The following is a 23,733-nucleotide window of genomic DNA, read 5'->3' on the forward strand; positions in this document are numbered from 1 at the left end:
AAGTTAAAGACCCTGATTTTGGGATGTGGAGGGACCAGGGTAGTAGGAGGGAAGGTGTTCTCCACATGGACTGTTACCTAGAAGGAAGACTGGGGGTTGAAACTTCAAGCAGTGCCTGCCCTCCTTGGGCTCCTGTCATTTCATGGACAGGAAACTTTTTGTTTCTGGCTCTGAATCACGGAGCCACGGTGTGGAGGAATGTGGCATGATTCAGGCTGCAGGGCCTGACCACGGCAAGCCACCCCAACGACTATTTCAGTAATGACACTACGCACTTTTATGTCTTCCTTTCATCGCAGATCTCAAAGCACAGTGCAAGCATTAATTAAGGCTCTTGGCACTCCACTAGGCACTGTGTGTAAATATCACTCTCCCCGCTTGGCTGAGAGGGTAAACTGAGCCAGGGAAGGGCCGGTGGCTTCCACCCAGAGGAGCTCAGCCCTTGTTGAGGCTCTGTCTTGGAGGGCAAGCTGGGGTTTGGCAGCCACTCCATCTTCCAGCTATGACTTCTGTATCCTCTTCCCGGGCCCTCTTGGTGGGACCATGGATAGAAAGGGTTTCCTGTCCCCCACTGTGGTAGGGGGCAGGCAGGGGCAGCAGGGTGTGGGCTGTGATGAAGGAGTGAAGGGCATAGGGGAGCCCCTTATTCCCAAATACACCCTTGACTGCCCTTCATCAGGCCAGAGACAGGCGTGCACCTCTGGGAGCTGCAGGAAGGGCACAGACCTTAGTGGCAGAAGAAAATAGAAAAACCACTGTTTTTTAGGAGGGCCACAGTGGGGTAATTTTATTTTTCCTTGGAATTTAAAATGAATGCTTTTTCCAAAATGTTAACAACAGGCAAATTGGGTTAAGCATATGAGATGTATTATTCTTGCAAATTTTGTGTAAATTAAAAACATTTCCAAATAAAAAGTTTAAAATAAGAAAGAAAGAGAAGGAATGCATTTTCTAGAGCCACAGGGAGAAGCACTTGTGAATACTCCTGGGAGCAGGAAAGTGACAACCTCTGACTCTTCCCCAGCTCCCACGGTCCCTGTCCCGCTCCGGGCTCCGCAGTCCCCCGGAGAGGGGTTGCGGGTGGTGAACTCCCCTCTCCAGAGCCACAGGGGCCCATGCAGCCAGGGAATCCAAAAGAAACGTTGAAGGAGAGGAGACAAGAGGAAAATGTGCTCTTATTTTTAAAATGTGGTCGAAGAAAATCCCTTCCACTCAGGAACGCAGGCTGTGCGTCCCTTGGCGGGGCGTCCTGGACGTGGGGCGCTGCCCTTTGGCCTGCAGTCCCCCTCCCAGCCGACACTGCCCCTGGGTGACTCACACCCGGGATCCTTTAAATACCGGGCCGCCCGCGGAGCAGCACTCATGCTGCAGCCTTGAGCCCTCCCGTCCTCCTCCCAGGCGCCCTCTTGTCGCGGGCGCGGAGCTGCCGGTAAGTGGGTGAGCAGCCCTCCCTCCTCCGCGAGACCCCGCCCTTTTCTGCTGACCTGGATCCCCTGGAAGAGACTCTAGAAGGGGCAGGGCTGGCGGGGTGCCAGGGACACTCTCAGGACAGGCCAGGTAGAGCCTGTGCTGGAGGGGTGCTGGTGTCCCCCACTTCCCCCGCACGGGGGACCGCCAGCCCTTTCCGCGGACCCCTGGCCGGCCTCTTGCACCCCTGCCCTTCCCATGCGGTGATGTCGACCTGGGGCGCTGAGATGCTGGAGACCTGCAAGACAATCAGCTGAAAGTTGACTGCGTTATCACACCCCTTACTCACCTGGTTTACCTCTCTCTGGGTACCAGATCCACTGGGGAGAGAGTTTCCCTTTTTAAGGTTCCGGCTATTGGAGCCTGTGTCCTCTGTGCCTGCGCTGCCTGTGGTGGCCGCCAGTGGCTTGCCCTGCATTTGGGTCTGTCCAGGACCAAGCTGGACCTTCCTTCATGGGGTTTTCTCAGGCTAGAGATCCTGTCCTTTTTGCAGAGCTGTGTAATTGCTGTGGACTTCACTTCAGCAGATGTGCTGGCCCCTGCCTTGCAGTTCCAGTCTGACTTCAGCCGTGAACTCAGAATTGTTTGGGTTCTAACTTTGCATGTGTCTTAGGCCACCCAGTGCTGGCAGCTTCCCCCTTGCCCGCAAGGAGTGATGGTCTCAGTGGAGGCTGACAGCTTCGGGCAGGGAGTCAGGGCTGGAGATGGGTTTGTGATGAGGGCTGGTGTGCATTTAAAGTCATTACTCTTGGACCTTTACCCACGTCTCTGCTCGGACGTACAGCCAGGACGCAGGGCCAAGACACCAACTGTGGAAAATCAGAACTTTCTGGACCCTCCCACCAGTGCCAAAGCACAAGAGCCATTCTACCTCCAGGGCCAAGTGTGTTACTGCAGGGCAGCTGCGATCTCCCTGGGATGACACGTGCTCAGAGGGAAGGTGCCGGCTGCCTTCTGCCACGCGTCACCTTCTCCTTCAGGGTTATCTGGGATTATATCGCCTTGTCTCAGGCAGCTCTCAGAGGTGCTGGTGCCACTGGCTCCGTAATTGAGAAATTTCATGGCTGGTGCTTCTTTCCCTCTGCATCGATTGAACATCTGGGGTAAATTCAGGGCCAGACAGCCCAATTTGCCTGTGGTCTTGAGTCAGCCGGGCGGGCTCAGCAGTGATGAGGCAGGCATGTGCGGCAAGGCTGGGGGAATGTTCTGGATAGACCCCGCAGAAAGGCAGGGCATGGGAGGTTCTCCCCAGGGCTGGGGGACAGTACCTTTGCTTGCTCAGTAATGGAGGGGGTGGTAAGGCAAGGGTGGGAGTAGAACTGGACGTGGAGAAATGAGGAGAGATGGCAGAGAAACTGCCCTGCCTCGGTCCTGCCAGTAAACAGGCTGTGACTGCACATGGCAATTTGCTGCCCTAAATGCTGACCACGAAAGAGCGGCTGCAGCTTCAGGTTTCAGTGTCTCTCTTGGTTTGGGGACACAGAATTTAGAGATTGCTTTAATCAGGGACAGAGCTATTTCTGTCTGATTTGGGCCCCCGCGCTAGCCGGAGAAGGGAGCTGTTCGTAGACCGTGGCTTCTCCCATAAAAGCCCCTTTTGGGAGGGTCTCCCTGTTCTGCTGGGCAGTTGGCATCTGCTGCCACACTTGCCAGGCCAATTACAGTCCTGCTCTGGCCTCTGCAGGAAGCCAAGTTCTGTCTCTCCAACCCTGGGAGGGTCCCCCACAGAGAGGTTGGAAAGGGGTCATGTTTTCTTGCTCATTTTATTCTTAAAAATAACAGCATTTTGGCTTTGAAGGGACGTGAGAGATGAGGGTCACCACCTTAGCAAGGGAGAGGGTGAGGATGTGGCCAGTCTTGCCGTGGGGCTCGAGGATGCTTTGTGTTTGGGATGGAGCGTTCTGAAATCAGGGCCCTGTGAATGGGGCTATGTATTGTTGAGATTACTGGGGTCAACCCCTTGGTGACCCCTTCTGGCCCTTCCTTCCACTTCTCCAGGCCACTCAGGTGAAACTGAACAAATTGGCAAGCATCACAGCAGCCTTAAAGAAGAAAAGCCCTGAAACCGTGCAGCCTGGGAGTTGGGAGAGGCACTTGGCCTTGGCTGACAGTGCTAGGCAGGTGGAGGGTGGATTGTATATGCGCCTCAGGTCATTGTAAGATGGAGGGAGCAAAGCCCCCTTCTCCCACCTCCCAGGCACTGCCAGGCACGTGGTTGATAACGTCCTCAAGCACCAAGCTCTATGGTTAGGAGCCCTGAACGGGTGTCAGGAGTCTCCAACTGACTGTGTGACCTCGGGCAAGTCCCCTCCTCCCTGGGGACCCTCTTAGTTTTCCTATCTACAAAATGACCAGATGGTCTCAAAAAGCCCTTGTACCTCTGATGCTCTGGGCTCTAAGCACTGCTTCTGGAAGCAGCTTCTACTGCTGGGGTCGACTCAGCACAAACCCCAGGTTCCTGAAAGGATGCGGAAGGGACAGCTGAAGGAAATAGTGACGGGGGACCTGGGGGAGGTCGTGGCATGACTGACAGTCTCCCTCATCCTGGGTTATCTCTCTCTGTTCTTGGTGGTCGGTGCCGCAGGTCACGAGTGCGGGCTTCTGCTGGTCTAGGCCTCAGGTGGTGTTTCTGAGTGTGGTCTGTGGACACCCACATCAGAGCCGCTTAGGGAGTTCGTTAAATGTGCAGAGTGCCCCAGACCTGGGATCAGGATCTCTGCGGGTGGCATCTCCAGAGATCCTGATTTTACTCAACAACAAAAATAACAATTGTCACTAACATTTATTGGGTAGTCACTTTGTGCCAAGAACCAGTCTAAGTGTTTATGTGCCTTAACTCATTTAATCCTCATAGCAGCAACGCTATGAGGTCAGTTCTATTAAACAAGCTTCCTGGGCGATTTTTATGTGCTGCCCTGGGGGATGGGAAGGTCTGGATGCACTGAGGCCTGAGCTCTAGGCTGGGCCTCTTGGTCAGACAGTGACTTCAGACTGCTGGATTGAGCACCAAGGAGCAGCGTGATTGAGGACAGCACTGGCCACGGGGGGAGTGGGGACAGCCCCTTGGCAGCTCCAAGCCTGGAGTCTCCCTCGGGAGCCCTCAGGTTGGTTGGGTGACATCTCTCTGTAGATGAGGCCATGACTGGGCAGCCGTCTGTGGGGAGAGGGTTGAGGCCAGGGAGAGAGAGTCCCTCTCTGGGCCTCAGTTTCCCCAGGTGCACTGGGAGAGGGCCAGAGGCTCTTGAAGGCAACCCTCAGCTCCTGGGTCCCATGAAATGGCTACTGGCCATGTGCAGATGTGCTAAGTGCCGAGTGGAAGTGCCCTGCCTAGGAAATTTTGGAGCAAGGTGGGCCCAGAAAGATGGGCACAGCTCCTCAAGCTTCGACATGAAGGTGGGGCCAGGTCGCATGTCACTGTTGGTGGTCCAGTCTGAACTACAGAGAAGAGAGGATGAGAATGGGGGGGCGTCAGGCCAAATTTTCTTCCTGCCCCTTGTCAAGGGCCCTTGAATGTCTTTACAGAAGGGGAAACTGAGGCCTGGAGAATTTACCTAAACTCACTTTCCAGCTAGTGTCAAGGCCAGAGTAGAACATTTGTCTTCCAGGCTCTTTCCAAAAGTTTTGCTCTGTGGCATTAAAATAAAAAGGAGTCTCCTTCCAGGGAACCTCGTGTTTAGGGAATGTGAATGATGGTATTAAACTAAAAAAGTCCCAACCCACCAACCAGCAAAGCCCAGGACTTCAAGGCTAATTATGGGTTCACTCATGAGTCACAGGGTGTTTCTGCTGAGAGACCCTGGTTCAAGCGCTTCTACTCCAGGGGAGGGACTGCGTAAGAGTGTCCAGGTGAGCTGTCTGTCTGTCCTTCTCTCTGTCTGCTTGCTGACTTCATGGGGCAGTGGCAGACACCAGGCTGTACCCCCTCCCCAGGCGCTGGACAGGGGCTGCGCTGAGTCGCTGAGGGTGCACTTGGCTGCCGGGGGAAGAAGCTGTAATTAGGGCAGCTTTGTGGCCCTTTAACTGCCATCGTCACAGCTGCCAAGCAGCACTGGGCAGCGTGGGCAATTAGGCCGCTGCGTGCTGGGCTCCTGAAGGCCTCGGGCCACTGCGCGAGGGCCGGGCCCCCGGTTCTGCGGCCCCTCATCCCCCTGAGGGCTCTGTGCTTGGGTTTGAGGTGAGCTCTTTGGAGGGCGCATGGAGCCATCGGTGCCAGCTGCGGCAGCGAGATGTGCTGGAAAACAGGAAACTGCTACACATGGTGCTGGGTGGGCTCTGCAGATGTGAGGATTTATAAAAAGAAAAATCTGCAAATTCTTGCAATATTTGTTGCACCGAGTGCGGTCCATTTTAGACAGCAGTGGCCCTATTCCCATGGGGAGTTATCTCTCCATTCCTCCTCCCAGGCCACCAGGCACCCTCCCCAGCTGGGGAGCGCAGACTTGGAGGAGGCCACATAAAGATGGGTTCTCAGGCCAGGCACAGTGGCTCATGCCTGCAATCCTAGGCCGAGGTGGGTGGATTGCTCAAGGTCAGGAGTTCGAGACCAGCAAGAGCGAGACCCCATCTCTACTGAAAAATAGAAAGATATGATCTGGACAACTAAAAATATATATATATAAAAATTAGCCGGGCATGGTGGCGCAGGCCTGTAGTCCCAGCTTCTCGGGAGGCTGAGGCAGGAGGATCACTTGAGCCCAGGAGTTTGGGGTTGCTGTGAGCTAGGCTGAAGCCACGGCACTCTAGCCCAGGCAACAGAGCAAGACTCTGTCTCAAAAAAAAAAAAACAAAAAAACAAAAAACAAAACAAAAGATGGGTCCTCAGAGGGTGCCTCATCCTACACTGTCAGGTAAACATGGGAAACTCAACAGAGACTGCCCTGGGCTGGCGTGTGATGGGCACTTAATTTAGTCTCTGCTACTTGGGCTGTGATGCCATTTTGAAGCATGCTGAGTATAGGGGTGTACTTTAAAAATAAGCAAGTGCTAGCTGGCACGTCACTGGGAGCAATTAGAGCTTTACCTTTTATAAGTCAGTCCAGGGGGCAAATGTCTTACCCACATATACCAAGGGGACCGGCAGACACCCACACCTGCCCACACAGACCCCTGTGAGCACAGGAACAGCTGTTCCGGGCCATGGGTCTCATGTCCACGCTCTGGAACTCAGCCTTAGAATCCTAAAATCTTAGGATTCGACAGGACATCAGCTGTCTTCTAGTCCAGTGCCCTGCATGGTGTGGGAATTGTCTCTACAGCTTTTTTACCACATGGACGCTCCGCTGCTGCCTGAACACGTCCAGTGGTGGAACACTTGTGACCTCGGTGAGGTTGCCCGTTTTGGCTCTGGATAAGCTGTCTTTAGTGGTGGACTGAAATCTGCTGTTCCACAACTTCTGCACACTAGTTTTGACCTCTAGAGCCACCCTGAGTTAAGTCACTTTTTTTATCCCATGGCAGCCCTTCATGGATACTGGGAAAGTGCTTGTAGACTCCTCACATCTTTTCTTTTGGCTGTTCATGCACAGCTACTTCAACAGGTGCAAAGATGTTCTGGTTCCTGGGTCCCCTCACTATCCTCTAATGGTTCTTCAGGAGGCCAGTTTGTCATTGGCCTTCTTAAAGTTCAGAGTAGAACTAAGCACAGCACTACAGGTGTGACCAGATCAGGGCAGTGTAGAGTGAGACCATCACCTCCTTTGTTTCACACTTGATACTTCTATTAAGCTAGTCTCAGATCACATTAGCATTCGTGAGCAGCCTCCTTTCTTGTTACTGTCAATAAAAAGCCCAAAGTCTTCTCCTAAGGTAGATTTTGAGCCACTTTTTCTGTGCCCCCTGTTTAGACAATTAGTTTTCTGTTCTCAAGTTCTGGACCCCACATTTGTCTATACAAGTGTGGTTTTTTTTTATTGTTTTTGTTTTTTTTAAAGAGACAGAGTTTCCCTTTGTTGCCCAGGCGAGAGTGCAGTGGTGTGATCATAGCTCACTGCAGCCTCAAACTCCTGGGCTTAACTGATCCTCCTGCCTCAGCCTCCCAAATAGCTAGGACAGTGCATGCCACCATACCCAGCTAACTTTTTTCCTATCTTTTGGAGAGACAGAGGTCACACTATGTTTCCCAGGCTGGTTTCGAACTCCTGGCCTCAATTGATCCTCCTGCTTCAGTCTCCCAAAGTGCTAGGATTACAAGCATTGAGCCACCATGCCTGGCCACAAATTCATTTTTTTATGTGTGTCCACAGCTTAATCTGGCCCCATTCCTTTGCATTTAGACTTCATTGACCAAGGTATTCTTTTTCCTTTGTTTATTCCACTGTTCTACATACTTAGTCAAGTCCTTAAGGTGAAAGTACGGCAGGTCAGGGCTTGGGTGGGCTGTGAATAAGTGAAAATCAAGGTCTGTGTGGGTGGGGGATGGGCCTGTGGGGTGTCAGGGGAGGGGTGCATGGGGCTGGGGCCAGATCGGGAAGGCTGGATTATTCTGAGTTATGGGCCAGGCTCTAGACTCTATGAGTCTAGAGTTTAGGGGCACAAAGAGAGACCAGAGAAATACCTTTCCACCCAGCCTTATATGTCATCGTTTGAAATTCCTTCCTCTGACCGGGATTTTTGCCCATTAAAAGGAGAGACACTACATTACCACTCAAAGAACTCACCTATGCATCTGGAGACCTGAGCTTTCAGCTCTCAGCCTCAGTTTCTCTGCTTCCTGATTCTCCATACCGTGATGGGAATGTATGACCAGTAATGACTGCTTAACCCTTCAGGAGATACAGACCCTTTTGAACGTTGGATGGAAGTTACAGATACTTTCATGCATACACAGAAATTCTTAGTCCCGTGACGAAGAACGCCACAATGAGAAGCACTTTGAGGCCCTCCTGTCTTCAGGAGTCTGTAGGTCTGTGCCGTGACTGGGTGTGGAACGCCTGCACGCATTTGCACAGCTCTGTGCAGGTGCCTCGCGTCCATTCTCCCATCTGCTCCTCACAACAGCCCAAGAGCAGGGCAGACATTATCGTCCCCACTTAACAGCTGAGGAAGCTGAAGCTTGGAGGCCTCAAGCTTCATTCAAGGTCAAACTCAAGACTCATTCAAGGTCAAGCTGTTAGTGGTCCTTAGGTATTCGTATAGCGACCAGCACCCATGCCCCACGCCTCCACATTATACACACACACATTTATACATATTTGTCATCATCTTCACACACCAAAATGTTCATGAATTTGCCCCCATTCCCAGATCACCACTGTGCCTGGGGAAGCATCTGGATCTCACACCTTTTAGCTCAAAGTGCCTGCTAAGTTTTCTGGAACTCACTCAAGGCCACCCAATGTTTCTTCGCGGAAGCTGGGACTCACACCCAGGAGGCTGGCCCAGGCGTGGGCTGAGCCCCAGCAGCCTCTCCCAGCAGACGGGACGTGGTGCAGACACATCATTTCCTTTTCTTGGGAGAGTGGTTTGAATTAAACCTAGAAGGAGCACGTGTGAAAGGGTTAACAAGAGGCCAGGTTGCCGGCAGTGGTGATGGGCTGGGCAGGACAGGGCTACAGTCCTTCCTGGCAGGTCAGCGTGTGGTCCTGACTCTGCTGGCTGCTGCTCCTTCCTAAAAGCCACTGTGTTTGTGGCCTCAGCATCTTCCCCCAGGTTCAGGCCTATTTATTTGTTCTCAGTCCCTCTCTGTTCCTCCTGACAAGGCTGTGTTCAACCAGCACGTTCGGGTGCTGCACACGGATAAGATGCAGTTCCTGTCCTAAGGAACCTGTAGCAGGAACCTGTATGGCCTTGAAAAGCTTATTGACTAGGGAAGGAGACAGCCAGGAACAACAGGCAGGAACACAGCGAGTGCCGTACAAGGCTGCTGTGGCATGGCCAGTGATAGAGGCTGGGAAGACCACCTGCATGGGAGGGTTGCTAATACTGACCTGTGGAATCTGGGAACGCATCCTAGGGGAGGCTGCTTTGGAGCTGGACTTGGAAGTATGGGGAAGATTTGGATAACATCAAGAACATTCCAGGTGGGGGGAATTGCTTGAGCAAAGGCACAGAGGTAGGAAGGTATGGGGGAGGTGAAGAGGCCCGCTGGCCAGAGCAGAGGGAGCACGAGCTGTGTACGTGATGATGGGGTTCAAAGCCAAGCCAGTGTTGGCACTGCACGTTGACGTTGGCTTAAAACTAGCTGGTGTCATTGAGGTGACCCCGACTAATGTGTGCTCTCTCTCCTTGCAGAGGCCATGCCACTGAAACATTATCTACTTTTGCTGGTGGGCTGCCACGCCTGGGGTGCAGGGTTGGCCTACTATGGCTGCCCAAGCGAGTGTACCTGCTCCCGGGCCTCCCAGGTGGAGTGCACTGGGGCGCGCATTGTGGCAGTGCCCAGCCCTCTGCCCTGGAATGCCATGAGCCTGCAGATCCTCAACACGCACATCACTGAACTTGGCGAGTCCCCTTTCCTCAACATCTCAGCCCTCATCGCCCTGAGGATCGAGAAGAATGAGCTGTCACATATCATGCCCGGGGCCTTCCGCAACCTGGGCTCACTGCGCTATCTCAGCCTCGCCAACAACAAGCTTCAGGTTCTGCCTATCGGCCTCTTCCAGGGCCTGGACAACCTGGAGTCGCTCCTCCTGTCCAGCAACCAGCTGTTGCAGATCCAGCCGGCCCACTTCTCCCAGTGCAGCAACCTCAAGGAACTGCAGTTGCACGGCAACCATCTGGAATACATCCCTGATGGTGTCTTCGACCACCTGGTGGGACTCACCAAGCTCAATCTGGGCAAGAACAGCCTCACCCACATCTCACCCCGGGTCTTCCAGCACCTGGGCAACCTCCAGGTCCTCCGGCTGTATGAGAACAGGCTCTCGGATATTCCCATGGGTGCTTTTGACGGGCTCGGCAACCTCCAGGAACTGGCCCTCCAGCAGAACCAGATTGCCATGCTCTCCCCTGGCCTCTTCCACAATAACCGCAACCTCCAGCGACTCTACCTGTCCAACAACCACATCTCCCAGCTTCCCCCTGGCATCTTCATGCAACTGCCGCAGCTCAACCGTCTCACGCTTTTTGGGAACTCCCTGAAGGAGCTCTCTCCCGGGGTCTTTGGGCCCATGCACAACCTGCGCGAGCTTTGGCTCTACGACAACCACATCACTTCTCTGCCTGACAACGTCTTCAGCAACCTCCACCAGCTGCAGGTCCTGATCCTCAGCCGCAACCAGATCAGCTTCATCTCCCCCGGCGCCTTCAACGGGCTGACGGAGCTTCGAGAGCTGTCCCTCCACACCAACGCGCTGCAGAACCTGGACGGGAACGTCTTCCGCATGTTGGCCAACCTGCAGAACATCTCCCTGCAGAACAACCACCTCAGACAGCTCCCGGGGAATATCTTCGCCAACGTCAATGGCCTCATGAACATCCAGCTGCAGAACAACCAGCTGGAGAACCTGCCACTGGGCATCTTCGATCACCTGGGGAACCTGTGTGAGCTGCGGCTCTACGACAACCCCTGGAGGTGTGACGCAGACATCCTTCCGCTCCGCAACTGGCTCCTGCTCAACCAGCCCAGGTTAGGGACGGACACCCTCCCGGTGTGTTTCAGCCCCGTCAATGTCCGAGGCCAGTCCCTCATTGTCATCAACGTCAACGTTGCTGTCCCCAGTGTCCCTGAGGTGCCCAGCTACCCAGAAACGCCAGGGTACCCAGACACACCCAGCTACTTCGACACCACATCCATCTCTTCTACCACTTCATTAACCAGCCCCGTGGAAGACTACACCGATCTGACCACCATCCAGGTCACCGACAACCGCGACACGTGGGGTATGACCCGGGCCCAGAGTGGGCTGGCCATTGCCGCCATCGTCATCGGCATCATCGCCCTGGCCTGCTCCCTGGCTGCCTGCATTTGCTGTTGCTGCTGCAAGAAGAGGAGCCAGGCAGTCCTGATGCAGATGAAGGCGCCCAATGAGTGTTAGAGAGGCAGGCTGGAGCCGGCTGGGGAGCGGTGGGACTGGAGGGTCTGGGAATTTCATCTTTCTGCCTCCACCCCTGGGTCCACAGAGCCATCCCCTGATCACTCCTTCTGGGCCCTAGAGAAAGGTGCCCTCAACCATTCCTGACCTGCCAGATTCTCCTGTAGAGAATCAGGTCTTGCAGGACATCCATACCCCTGGGGAGACCCAGTGGCCAAGGCCAAATCCCTGGGGGATTTCCTACTCACATCCCTGGGCCTCCTTCGAGAGGGCTTCTCTTCCACATCCTCACCGCCTCTCCTCCAAGAACAACCGTGCCCGTGCCCAGGCCCCTTCCTGGCCTCTGTGGACTCAATCACTGCAAAGCCTGCTCACTTTGTGGGAATAGTTCTCTGCCAAGACAGCCCTCTCCTCAAAGTATTAATATTATGTAAGTTGATTTCCCTTCTTTCATGCCTCTTGTCTGTGCTGCAGCTTGATCCCTCAAATGAAAGTTCTCTCCTAGATTTTCTGCTCCTGGGGGCAGGGTGAGTTCTCACTTCAAAGAAGACTCCAAACCATATAGCTGATTTCTTACCCACTGCTGGGTGCCCTGCCTTTGTGGATGCTGTGAAAGACAGAAGGAAAAACCGTACTGCTCAGTTCCTGGAGACAGAGCTGTCATCAGCATCTCTCTTGTGACTTTCATATGGAAAAGGAAGGAAAATACCAGCACAACAAGTTCAGCCTTTTAGAGAATGAGATTTCCAAACTGCAAACTTTGCTTCGAAAATTTTAGCCCTTTAAGGAATAAAATCATGTAGAATTTCAGACTTCTAAAAACATGAAAATCAGCTTATTGCACTGGACGACGAAAGAAATCTGGTGCCTGGGGATCCTTGTGTTCACCCCTTGGGTTTTCTTTGTTGAACTTTATGTTGAAGCGCACACGCAGCACCGTGGGAACATGATGGTGTGCAGCGCGATGAGTTGTCATGCACTGAACACACCCGTGTAACCAGCGTCCAGATCAGGAAGAAAAAACATCACAAGTGTCTCCACCCCAAGCTTTTCCTGGAGAATACTGGCATTTCTGGAGATGGCCTGGACTTACCTGGGACCTCGTGCCCCGTGAGCCAGGTCGGGTCCCTCACCGCCCCCCACAGCCAGCCCGTGCAAAGGCCCAGCTGCCCGCGGTGGAGGAGAAGATGTGGGATGGACAGGACAGGAGACGCTGGCCTGGACAGGAGATCTTGTTAAATCCTGAGGCTCCCAGGCGGGTCAGGTCAGGCGCATCCTGACTACGGAGGCCCGTGCAACCGCACCCCTCCCTGCCAACACGCCGTCTGCTGCTCATTGGAGGCCCTCTGCCTGGGGCCTTTTATGGGCATGATATGCCTGTATCTGTTTTTAATTTTCATTCTCCATTTGGGGGAAGTGAAATAGCTCAGAGATGAGATCCTTTAATTGAACAGCCAAGTGTAATGGAATCCAGCAATCTCTCCAACGTCATGGTAAAACCCTCCATCAACATTACAGTCAGCTAGCAGCTAAACTTCAGAGTGTTAATCTGCAGAAGGCAATGTCAGGGCACACCGACGGGTCACACTGGGTCTGGGGGCGCTCTGGAGCTCCCTTTGCCCGTGGTCTGGTTATGAGAGCTGAGTTGCTCTGGGGTTCTTCTCCTTGAGCTACAGTCAAATGAACGCCTGCCTTTGCCGTCCCTCTTGCTACACACATACTCACACACTGTCAGAGGAAGCATGCTCGTGGAGATTCATGTCTTTTTCTGGACAACTTGTCCTCTAGCATAGAAGTAAAAACAGTGAAGTGGAGGACTTGGGGTCTCCATGTCTGCCCAGGAAAGAAGTTCAGCTGACTCTGCAGGGAGTGGGAGGTCCAGCGCCAGTTCTGAGCGGCTCTTAGTAGTTCCCCGTGTTCCACGAGACAACCGTGAAGCCCTCTGGGCATTAGCAGCACCATGCTGACAGGGTAATCAGGTTTCCCCCCAGTACTCGGACAAAAAGGGCCCAGGAAGGGATGTCTGTTTACAACACTAGTGCACGTTGTAGCTTTTTGCTCTCTGTCCCGGGGAACCTGGGAGAGGTGGGTCCTGTCAGAGTCAAGAGACTTCATCTCCCCAAGGCAAATCCGGGTCTTCGAGGTATTTTCAAAATATCTGTAGCAACTGCAGGACACGTACCAAGCCTTGCGAGGGCCCAGAAGGAAGTGAGCCCAGAGCCTGGGGCATCATTCCACTGGCAGTGGCCTATGATATTGGTCCTGGGGCTAACAGGGGCGGCCCGGCCTCTTCTCCTAAAGACAGGAAGCATGGCTCAGCACCATGTCCCTTGTACCCAGAACTGTCAGGTGCTCCTTGTGAGTTGACTCCAGGCTCCAGCATCTCTTCGTGCATAGACACAAATGGGATAGGGACGGAGGGAGGGAGGAATCCTCCTCATCCAGTGTCCCCTGCCAATCCTAACTCAGAACCTGGGCGTTAGTCGTGATACCCCAGGTACCTGGGGTACCTTCCTGTCAGGCCCAAAGGCTGGCCTGAGGGCAGCTGTCCTCAGATAATGCCAGCCAGAAGCACAGCACCCTGAGCGAGGGGTGGGGGACCCTTCGTGTGAACCTTCTGAGCCTGCTTCTTCCTTTCTCCCATCAGAGTGGTCGGATGGAGACTTCCGGCCTCCTCTTCCTTGGCAAGCCCTTCAACCTCTCTGAACCACGACGTCTGGCCAGGGAGCTGCCAGAAAATCTGGGTAGAGTCTCCTTTCCAACAGGATGATACATTTGCTCAATTCTCAGGGCTGGAATAAGCCACTTGGTCCTCGCAAAGTTGGAGTAGGGTGTAGAATTCAGTTTGCTTCGCCTCTGTTCACTGGCTCCTGGCCAGTTCCACTCCCTTGTGGAGTGTGAGGAAAAGATAACAAAAGCCAGTTAGAACCACCGTTTTTTTGTTGTTTTTTTGAAGTGCTTACTGTGCACAAGTACCCTTCAAAGCACTGAACGTGCATTCTTTTTAACCCTCGAAACCCCTGTGACATGAGCGCTACCATCGCCCCCTTGTGGTAGGGTACAGAACCGCCTGCTCTTCCCCAAATCATTCAATAGGCTGTGGATTTTACTTCTCTCTTCAAAATTCATGTAAGAAAGGCCTGTCTTGGGCTTTCATCATTAAACCAAAGAAGATGGGGGGGGTCACTCTCCTGTTGCTCCCCGTAGTCTCAGCCATTGGAACCTCACTTAGTACTGTATGGACCAAAAGCTTTGTAAATACAGAAAAGATTAAACTCACCCACCCATTCCAGAAAACTGGCCCCTCTCGAGGGAATTGTTGGGCTGTGTGTGTTTTTCTTCTCTGTAGAATGTAGAGGTACGACAAAGTTCTTAGAGCTTTTCATGGGCAACAACACGACTTCCACAGCCTTTCAGATGTCCATGCAGAGCTGTTCCAGGAGGACTTCCAAGCTCAGGAAGCTATGGAGAGCACACGGCTGGCGTCATCCAGATAACTGGAGTTGGTAAACAGACACGGGTGTACCTAGCCTTTCTCTATGAACCACTCAAAGATTTAGCCCACAGATCTCACAGTCAGAACTGACTCCGGGTTGCTGGGGAGGTGGAGGTGGTTTTGGGAAGGAAGCCATCGCTTGGCTCAGAGAGGGCGGGCCACGAGGAAACTCCTCCCAGTCCCAGGTTTCTTCTTCTCCCAAGGAGACATTGTTCTCACCAACCCACTGCCTCCACGCTGCCTTCAAAAGTAGACCAAGTTTGCCCTGCTTAGAGAATCATTGCAAATAGTCCCAGGTGCTTGGCGATGCATTTAGAGATTTCTATGTCCCCAGGGTCTCATGAGGCCTGGTGGGCGGGGTTGGGGGTCTATCTTTTGCTGGATGCTGCTTGTAATAAGTTTGGTGTACAGAATCAACAATAAATGGTTTACATGGGACACATGTGCTCTCTGTGGACATCTTGGGTAGGGGTGTCACACCCATGGGTTCTGCTCCTGCCACATTTGTGCAAGGCTGACCCAGATGGCGCCTCACAGAAAGTAGATAGAATATGGGTTGAGAAAAGGCCTTTGGAAAGTGAGTGGGAACCAGAAAGGAGACAACAAATGACATTTATGGGCCACTGTGGTGGGAAGGGACCTTAATAATAGGTTCAACCCAATTTTATAGATGAAGAAGGTGAGCTCAAGGATGGAAATGAATTTCCTGTGGTCACCCTTCAACTAGAGGTGGAGCCAGTCCTGCCATGCAGGCCTCCAGGCTCCCAGGCTGGAGTTTCTTCTCCGCCACCAGGAAGGCACTGATGTTCACTCTGCATTTTTCAACACACACACCCAGAGTGGTGGGTGGGTAAGACAGTCCTGCGCACCTCTGGGCTCTTATCACTACTTAAAGGCAGGCAATGAGTGACCGGCTCTCAGAAGCCACCGTCTGAATGGAGGTGACTCCCTCCAAGTGTGTAGGAGTCCCCAGGACTCTTTCAGTCTCTAGATTTTAGGGGCTGCCCCAGCTGCTGGTGCAGGTCCAGCATTAAGAGAGGGATGAGCTGCTGTCCCTTTATCCCACCGTTGTGCCCAGGGAAGGGGCTTCAAACCACATTGGCCTGGGCTGTCTTACCTCGTTGGGTCATCCTGCTAGGTGTAAGCCTGTCCCAGGAGGCTGGGCCAGGACAGGGGTCAATAATGTTCACCGTATTACAGGGCCTTGTTATCTCTTCCCTAACCACTAAACTTAGTCCACTCAGAGAGGTTTCTGGAACATTGGATAATGGGGAAACGGTTAAAATCTTAATCCTTATCTCCCGTTATCTGCAGTTTGATTTCACACACACACCCCTGCCTCCCCAGGCCTCTGCCACACCCATTCCACAGATGAGAATGCAGAGTCTCATAGAGATCAAATAACTTGTCTAAGGACGAGCTAGTTAGGCGAAGAGTCAGAATTCAAACCTGGATCTAATGCCTAATTTCTCTCGCTCACCATGCCACGTTGACAAATGGACAAGCTGCGTTTCTGGAGGTGAGTGTCGCTTGAGGACCTGCCCAGAGCCCAGGGCAGAGTTGGGCTGTTCCCAAGCCTGTTTGCGAGACCCCTTGTCCCTCACATTCCTCCAGGCCGCCAGCCTGGCTGCCACCGAGGGTGGGGCTGGGCACACTTTGTCCACAGCCTTTCTGTCCTCTCACAGGCTCCTGCTCTCTCTGCCCACGGGTGGCTTTGTAACGCGTCTCCACTGAAAAATGCTTTCTTGCTACGCTCTATCAGACCTTTACAATTTGGCTGATGCAATCAGCTTACATGCTAAGGAAATATTAATTCACACTTGTAAAAAGAGTGAGATAAATATTAACACCATGCAAGAAGTTAAAAAGCCATCAGACTACTTCGAATGGTAGACTCCTGGCCCTGAAAACGATCTTGGATTGCTTGTCTAGTTCTTCCTTTCACCTGCACTCCTTAAAACATACACACGTGCATGCACACTCACACACACTCACCACACACACTCACACCTCCTACACACACCCACTCACCACACACGCTGTTGCCCTGTCCTGCAGCCCCGGGTTGAACACCTCTGGAGACAGGAAAATCACTGCTTCCCAAAGCAACTTCTCGAGTCCTTGGATAGCCCTGAGTATGAAGGTGTTCCTCTCCATACAGGGCCACAATTCACCTCCCTATGATTTTTTTCTCTTTTTAACTCAGAAAGGGTTTAGAAAATCAGTTCATTAAACAAACCCACAACCCTCTTAGAACTTCCCCGATACTGAGAGTCCTGCAGGGGCCCTGGCCGGCTGCCCGGAGGTCAGGCTCTGAATCCCGCCGCCTCCATTCGTGAGGAGGGTGTGAGCCTGGCCCCTGCCCGGGCCTCGCCAATCCAGCAGCCTGCTGAGAACTTTCTGGGGCTCGGCGGGTGCCCTTGGGGCCCTAAAGGTGCTAAGCCTGCAGCACCAGGTGGGATTTTGGCCCCGCCTGGGAGTTGCACGTGGGAGCAGTTCAGGGTCATTTGTAATCTTCAGAGGCCGTGTCCAGACTCTCTCCTGTCCTGTGACCCTGGTGACATTCTGGGAACTCTTAGGCCACGTGAGGGGAGGAACCACTGCCCGGAACTTTGCTCAGCGCTGGGGCTGGATTCAGCTGACTGCAGGCCACACCAGACGCCCCTCTGCTCCCGAGGAAGACCGGGGCTGCCCGGCCCTCACGGTAGGATTCCTGGGGTCACCTCAGGGCTCCCGGGTCTGTGGGGGCGTGGGGGGCAGGAGAGGAGCTTGCCGCTCCTCCCAGGTTTCAGAGCGTTCCCCAGCTCCAGGTGGTGCAGTTCCTGGACCCCCCTCCCCTGGGGGAGAAGCCCCCGCGGTGCTCGGCTAGGCTGGTGCCGGGGAGGCGGGGGAGGTCGGGCAGGGGGCTGTGAAATGAAGATGGCCCCGTCCCGCCTTCAGGGGGCTCATAGCGAGTGGGGCACGAGCAGGGTGACCAGATGGCCAGGTTTGCTGGTTCTGCCAGGTTTAAGTTGTTGTCTTGGCACAACTGTGACAGGGCCCCCTTTCATTCCCAGAAGTGTCCTGATTCATGTGGTAAAGCGTATAGTCACTGCAGGAATAAAACCTGCAGGCAGCTCCCCATTTTTGAACACTTGCCAGGCACTGTGTTAAGCACTTTATATTTATCATCTTATTTAGTGCATTTATCATCCAATCCAGGACTGATTTTAACGTAAGGGATGGGGTTATAATTATGGCTGGGGAAACTGCGGCTCAGAGAGACGGAGTGACTTGCCCAAGCCCACACAGCCGTAGGTGTTGGTGTCAGTCTGAACCCAGGCTGCAGCCCTGGCAGAGCCAGAGCTGCCCGCTCCACTAGGCAGGATGAGGAGCAAGGCCTGAGATGCGCCTCACTGAGCACCGCAGACGCAGTCCCTCCACCCAGCACACAAGGCTTGCGCACCTTCTTGGTGCCCAGCCCCGAGCCAGGTGCCGGGTGCGGAGCCGGGTGCAGAGACCCTGCGGCAGGACCCTGGCCCCACAGGCTGGGTCGAGTGGGTGCAACCAACTAGAACACAGAACAGAAGAGCCCAGGCATTCAACAGAGGACAAGAGGGGGCTGCAGATCCAAAGGAGGAGCAGTCAAGGAGGGCTTCATGGGGGAAGTGTGACTTGCACTGGCCCGGGAAGGTGAGTAAACTCTGGCCGGGCGGTGACAGGGAAGGCAGGTGCAGGCATTCCACAGTGAAAGGGGCTGTACCAGCGAGGGTCTTGGGGGCCCCGCAGTGGGAGAGTCTGACAGTGCCCAGGTCACAACCTCCTCTCAGTTCCAAATGTTAGCCATCTTCTCTTCCAGAACGCCAGCACAGCCGATAGACAAGCTCCCTCGTGCCTTGGCAACATCACTGCCAAAAGGGAGAGAAATCAAGTCAGGCCCTGCAATGTGCTTGGGGCTGTGCTTTGCAGTTCATCTGATTATCTCAACTGTTGTAATAAGACAGCTTTCAACCTTATTGCAAAAGTGGTGTATGTTTCCTATTTATAAATGTAGAGCATACATTTTTAAGCAGAGGGACAAAATTTAAATCACCCCTGATTCTATTTTTCAGAGATAACCGCTGCAAATATTTTGTGTATAATCTTCTATTAGGTTTTCTATGCACAAATATACCTTAAATGTGGAAACATAGCATTTTGGGACTCAATATAGTTCATTTAAGGTGTTGCAAACTTCTTGTCAATAAAGACACATCTATAATATAATTTTAAAGACAGCATGGAAAGTTTCCGTTGCATGCAGCATAGTTCATCTAACCAACCCCTCATGTTGGACATTGAGGCCGTTTCTATTTTTTGCTATGGTCCAGCGCCTGTCATCTCATTTAAGAGCCACAGCAGCCATAACGATGCTGTAATTTAGGTATTATGGTGGTGATTATAGAGATTGTTCTGGAGTTACAGATGCAGAAGCTGGGACTCTGAGAGGTGGCTTCACTCCCTGGGACACAACAGGGCGGCCGTCGGGTAGGCTGGCCAGGGCGGGAGCTGGGGGCGGGACTCAGCCCCGGCCTGACCTCCTGGGCCTCTGGACTCCTTTTGCTGGGTGGAAAGGAAAGGAGCCCAGGTCCAGGGAGCAGCAGGTCTTCTTTGGGGAACTGGACGAGGCAGCCAGGGCCCCTGGACGAGCCTCGGAAGCCCCTCTTTTTGCTTCCAGACAAGCTAGATAGAGCTCAAGTGGCAGAATCCAGTCCTGCTGGTGAGGCAGATGCCACGCGGCCAGTGTCGAGCAGCAGTCCCCTGGGGGGCTGGGTGCTGGGCTCACGTCACCCTCTGGAAAGAGTGAGGTTTAGCTCCGTGGCGGATGACAGACTGGCTTGAGGCATGTACAGAAACACACCAACTCTAGAGCAATTTGAGAAGAGGAAGGAGAGGCTATTTGCACCCAGCCAACTGAAAAAAACAAAAAAGAAAAAAAAAAAACATAAAAAAGCCAGACTTCCTTGGCTTGCTGGAAGTGTGGAACATTTTTGTGGGCATTTGCTTGTCTTATTCCCAGATGGTGAGCTGGAATCCTTTGGCGGTTGCCCTCCGGTGCCAGCCTCCATAGTCCCTGAAAGGGACACGTCCTGTCTCTAGAGCTCCCCAGTGCCCTGCTCTTTAGAGGGTGGGTTGGGGAAGGGGCCCAAGCCCAGGGCATCCTGGCCGGAGCCCTCTGAATCTGTGCTCGGACAAAACAGTTGCACTTTCCCTTGGCCAGGGAGGAGAGAGCTGCATGATCTCATCAGGTTTTCCATGGCTAACCTCTGTGAGCACTGCAGAGCTGGGGCTGGGCCGAACTCGGAACAGTCAGGGTCACCAACGTTGCTGCGCGCTCACTGTGCGCCAGGGCCTGGCCTTGAAGCTTCTCATGCGTTTTCTCATTCAATTCCCACGACCCCACGAGGAATCTAGTATTATGCTCACTGTTTGGAAGGTGAGGAAAGTGAAGCACAGAGAGGTCAAGCCATTTTGTCAAGGCCATAGAGCTAATGAGGGGTGGGATAGGATTTGAACCCAGACTGTCTGACTCCCAGCCCCTCCAGAGTGATGTGAGAATGAGTCTTGGGCTGGGAGTGGCTCATTCAGAAGTTATCAGTGCTCTGCACCCCACTGTGGATACCACCCCCGCCTCCCCAGCCCCTGGCCCAGGGGTCTTGCCCTGAACTTTAGAGGGCCCCTTCCTGGCTCTCCTTCCCCCATGACGCCCCCAAGGGGTGCCAAGGGCACATGCCTATCTAGAGGCTGTGTCCCCATTTTAAGCCATGCTTCAGGTGCCCAGGACCGCAGCCTGTGGGGGTTGCCTGCCCTGCTCCATCTTCCTTAGGCTGAGCACAACACGGAAGTGCACTCTTAGGCCCATGGGGTGTCCAGGGGCAGCTGTGGGTGGGTCACTACTCTCAGTACAGGAAAGTCAGGTCGGAAGAGAAGGGGACAGACAGCGGGTGAGTCCCTGGCATGCACTCACCCTGTGACCTGCAAACGTGAGGAGTGGGCCTGCCCACCCACGCATCCCACTGCCTGGATGTGGAAACCTCGTGGGGTCTCAGCAAGCGCCCTGCTGAGGGCTCAGGCCTCAGGACAGATGCCAGTGCTCACTTCTGAGCTGTGTGCCCTTGGGCCAGTCACTGTAGCGCTGGAAGCCCCTTTCCCTGTCCTGGACAGGTCTGGGTTTGCTCTGAGGATCAAAATGTGTGTTCAGGAGCTTTGGGAACTGGCAGGTGGGAATGGCCCCCTCAGCCCGACCCCCACGTCAGAGGTGTTCCTCCTCCCTCCCCCCTCACTACCACCTGAGCCTAAGCTGATTTGCCTACCCTTGATTTCCTGTGCCACCAAAGCCAGAGTTTTGACTCAGGCCTGAATTTTAGAGCTGCTGCTTTCCTTGTCGGAAACTTCTAATTCGTATTATTTCCAAATGACAATGGATTAAAAGTTTGAGGCGCCGGTCAAGGGAATAGAGGGACCCGTCTCAGGTTGGCTCAGCAGACCAGGCACATTCTCCCCGGGAGGCTTGAGCTTCCCTTTCAGCGTGCACCTCTGGCTTTGGTCCCAGTTTTCCTTGCAGGAGTGACTGGGAAAACCAAGAGATCTGGGCTCTGCAACCTGAGCCCCGCTGGTCCCCTCCTGGGGACCTTGCCCCACGCTCCCTATAGGAGGCTGGCCAGACGTCTCTAGAGCCTCATATCCCAGTGTTGTGTGGCCCACTATTCCAGTGAATTTTTTTCTGGAAACTGCCTTTGAGAACCAATGGCCAAGGGGGTTAGCAAGGAAGGACTTGTACGTTGATAATATCATCGCATATTGAAAATATGAATTGCAGCCCTCTTACTCTTGGAAGGATTCGAGGCTGCTCTTGTGGCCTGGCTCGGGGTCATTTGGTCTGGGTTGAGCCGTTCCTGGGAAGGGCTGCCCTGTCTCCCAAGCTGCTCTTCCCAGCCTCAGAGAGCTCTGCTCAGCAAACCCTGGCTGAGCCCACGGGACGTCAACGCTGCACTGGACGCCGAGCTAGAGGGATGAGCACACTGTCTTCCCGCAACAAGGACAGCCATGAAAACCCACCATTTTGGAGCCTATGCTAAATGCTAGTAGAGACATACCTCCAGGTTCTGTTCCTGGGGTCAGAGGAGGCTTCTTTCGGGGCCCCTAAGGGTTTTGTGTAGGTGCCTCGGACAGCCCAGGTGGTGGAGGCAGCTGTGGATTGTTCTGTCTTTTCTGCAGCAACTTCCGGAGAATAAACAGTCTCCTGTGGAAGCCAACTCTGGAACTGCTGGTCTGGGGACATAGAACCAGGAGGCACATGCTGGCCTGAGGCTTGTTCCCTTCCCTCACATGTGGGAAGGACATTTTCCTTTTCCTGGAAGAGGCAATTGCAGGCGTCAAATTTCAACCCCAGGCCAGCAGCTGTGGTTGGTGGAGAGTCCTTCCTTAACGCCTCCTGCAGTTTTACCCAGCATGTGTGTGTGCATCAGAGAAACCTCAAGGGAGGTCTGCATTGTCTCAGGGAGAAATTGTCCCTTCTCTATTGATTAGGTAAAAAAAGTCCTGGAGAAACTGAGAGTCACTGAGTGCACGCGAGGAGGGTGAAGGGAGCTTTTGTAAGCACTGGGTTTTTGGGAGACCTTTTGTGTGCGGAGACATTCAGCCAGAAGCTGAATCTTGGGGTGCCAGCAGAGGGCAGCAGAGAGACAGCCAGCAAAGACTGCCAGGGGCAGAGAGTCCCCAAGGTCACCCAACAGTAAACTCTTCCTGAGGAGAGGTAAAGTAAGAAAAATTAGGATTATGTTGCCAGAGGGTTTTCTTTCTTTTTTAAATTTTTGGTAAATTAAAATGTATTCTATCTAAAGAGCGTTTTGTTGTTCTTAATTTTTTGGTGCTCAAGTAACCTTTTCTGTAACGATGGTGGCTTGCAACCTTTAACAACAGTTAATACACTGTTAATTACTCACTCCATGTCAGACCCTGACTTAAAACCATGAGGATTTACTCATTTCATCCTTACAATTACCCTACCATGGCAGGCACTGTTATCCCATTTTACAGATGAGGAAATCGAAGCACGGATGGATTGAGTAACATGCCCAATGGATGGAGTACATTTCCACATACGAGGAAGTGTGGACCTGGGATTCGAACTCATGGCAGTGAGACCCGCAAACCCTGTAAATAAGTGCCGCGAGTGGGTACAGTAGTGGCCTGGAGAGCGCATACCCTCTAAGGGGGCAGGGACTGCTAAGTCCCCGCTGGTCTTGTCGTGTGGGAACCTGGGACCACTGCCCCAGATCATCCTGAAATCTGGACTTTTAATGTGACATTTCCCAGTTTTTACATGTTGGCTACTGATTCATATGTAAAAAAGATCACTGAGGAATAAACAAAACACACTGGTAAGCCGCATCACCCATCTGTGACCCGTGGGCAGGTGCTGGCAGTTTTTTTTTTTTTTAAATAATATTTAGCAAATTAAAAGTTTGGCACCCCGTCCTTTATTTTAAAAAATCTACTGGTCTGTGGAGTCCCCGAGTCTGGGACCCTCCTGTCCACGTGACGTTGGAAGGTTCCACAGGCCCTGCCGCGGCGGGGGCAGAGGCAGGCAGGAGGGGGGCATTTTGGCGGCAGCGCTGAGGAGCCTGTCTCGTCCCTGTGGCTGCACTTGTCCTCAGCAGACCGTGCAAAGAGCGGATGCCAGGATCTCCTCACAGTTATGTCTGATGTGCTGAAATTTGGAAACTCAGGTAGAGTTATGGTTTAGAAATTCCCAACTCAATAATAATCTGTCCATAT

General features: G+C 53.3%; 2 protein-coding genes across 3 annotated transcripts in view; both read left to right on the forward strand.

Annotated features, from left to right (window-relative positions):
* Nucleotides 1-1,363: 1,363 nt before the first annotated feature.
* On the forward strand, nt 1,364-11,441 carry LRRC15 (leucine rich repeat containing 15). The gene is made up of 2 exons (XM_012640890.1): nt 1,364-1,429; nt 9,699-11,441. Exon 2 carries the CDS (start codon nt 9,702-9,704, stop codon nt 11,439-11,441), a length of 1,740 nt encoding a protein of 579 aa, XP_012496344.1. The 5' UTR covers nt 1,364-1,429; nt 9,699-9,701.
* Nucleotides 11,442-17,557: 6,116 nt separating this feature from the next.
* Nucleotides 17,558-23,733, forward strand: part of CPN2 (carboxypeptidase N, polypeptide 2) — a 9,178-nt gene continuing 3,002 nt past the window's right edge. For both annotated transcript variants that reach the window (XM_012640395.1, XM_012640402.1), the window contains exon 1: nt 17,558-17,638. The gene's annotated coding sequence lies outside the window, so the exon portion shown is untranslated. The remainder of the gene's footprint in view (nt 17,639-23,733) is intronic.

Source organism: Propithecus coquereli, unplaced genomic scaffold, assembly GCF_000956105.1.
Source record: "Propithecus coquereli isolate 6110/MARCELLA unplaced genomic scaffold, Pcoq_1.0 Scaffold10, whole genome shotgun sequence".
In the NCBI taxonomy this organism is placed as follows: domain Eukaryota; kingdom Metazoa; phylum Chordata; class Mammalia; order Primates; family Indriidae; genus Propithecus; species Propithecus coquereli.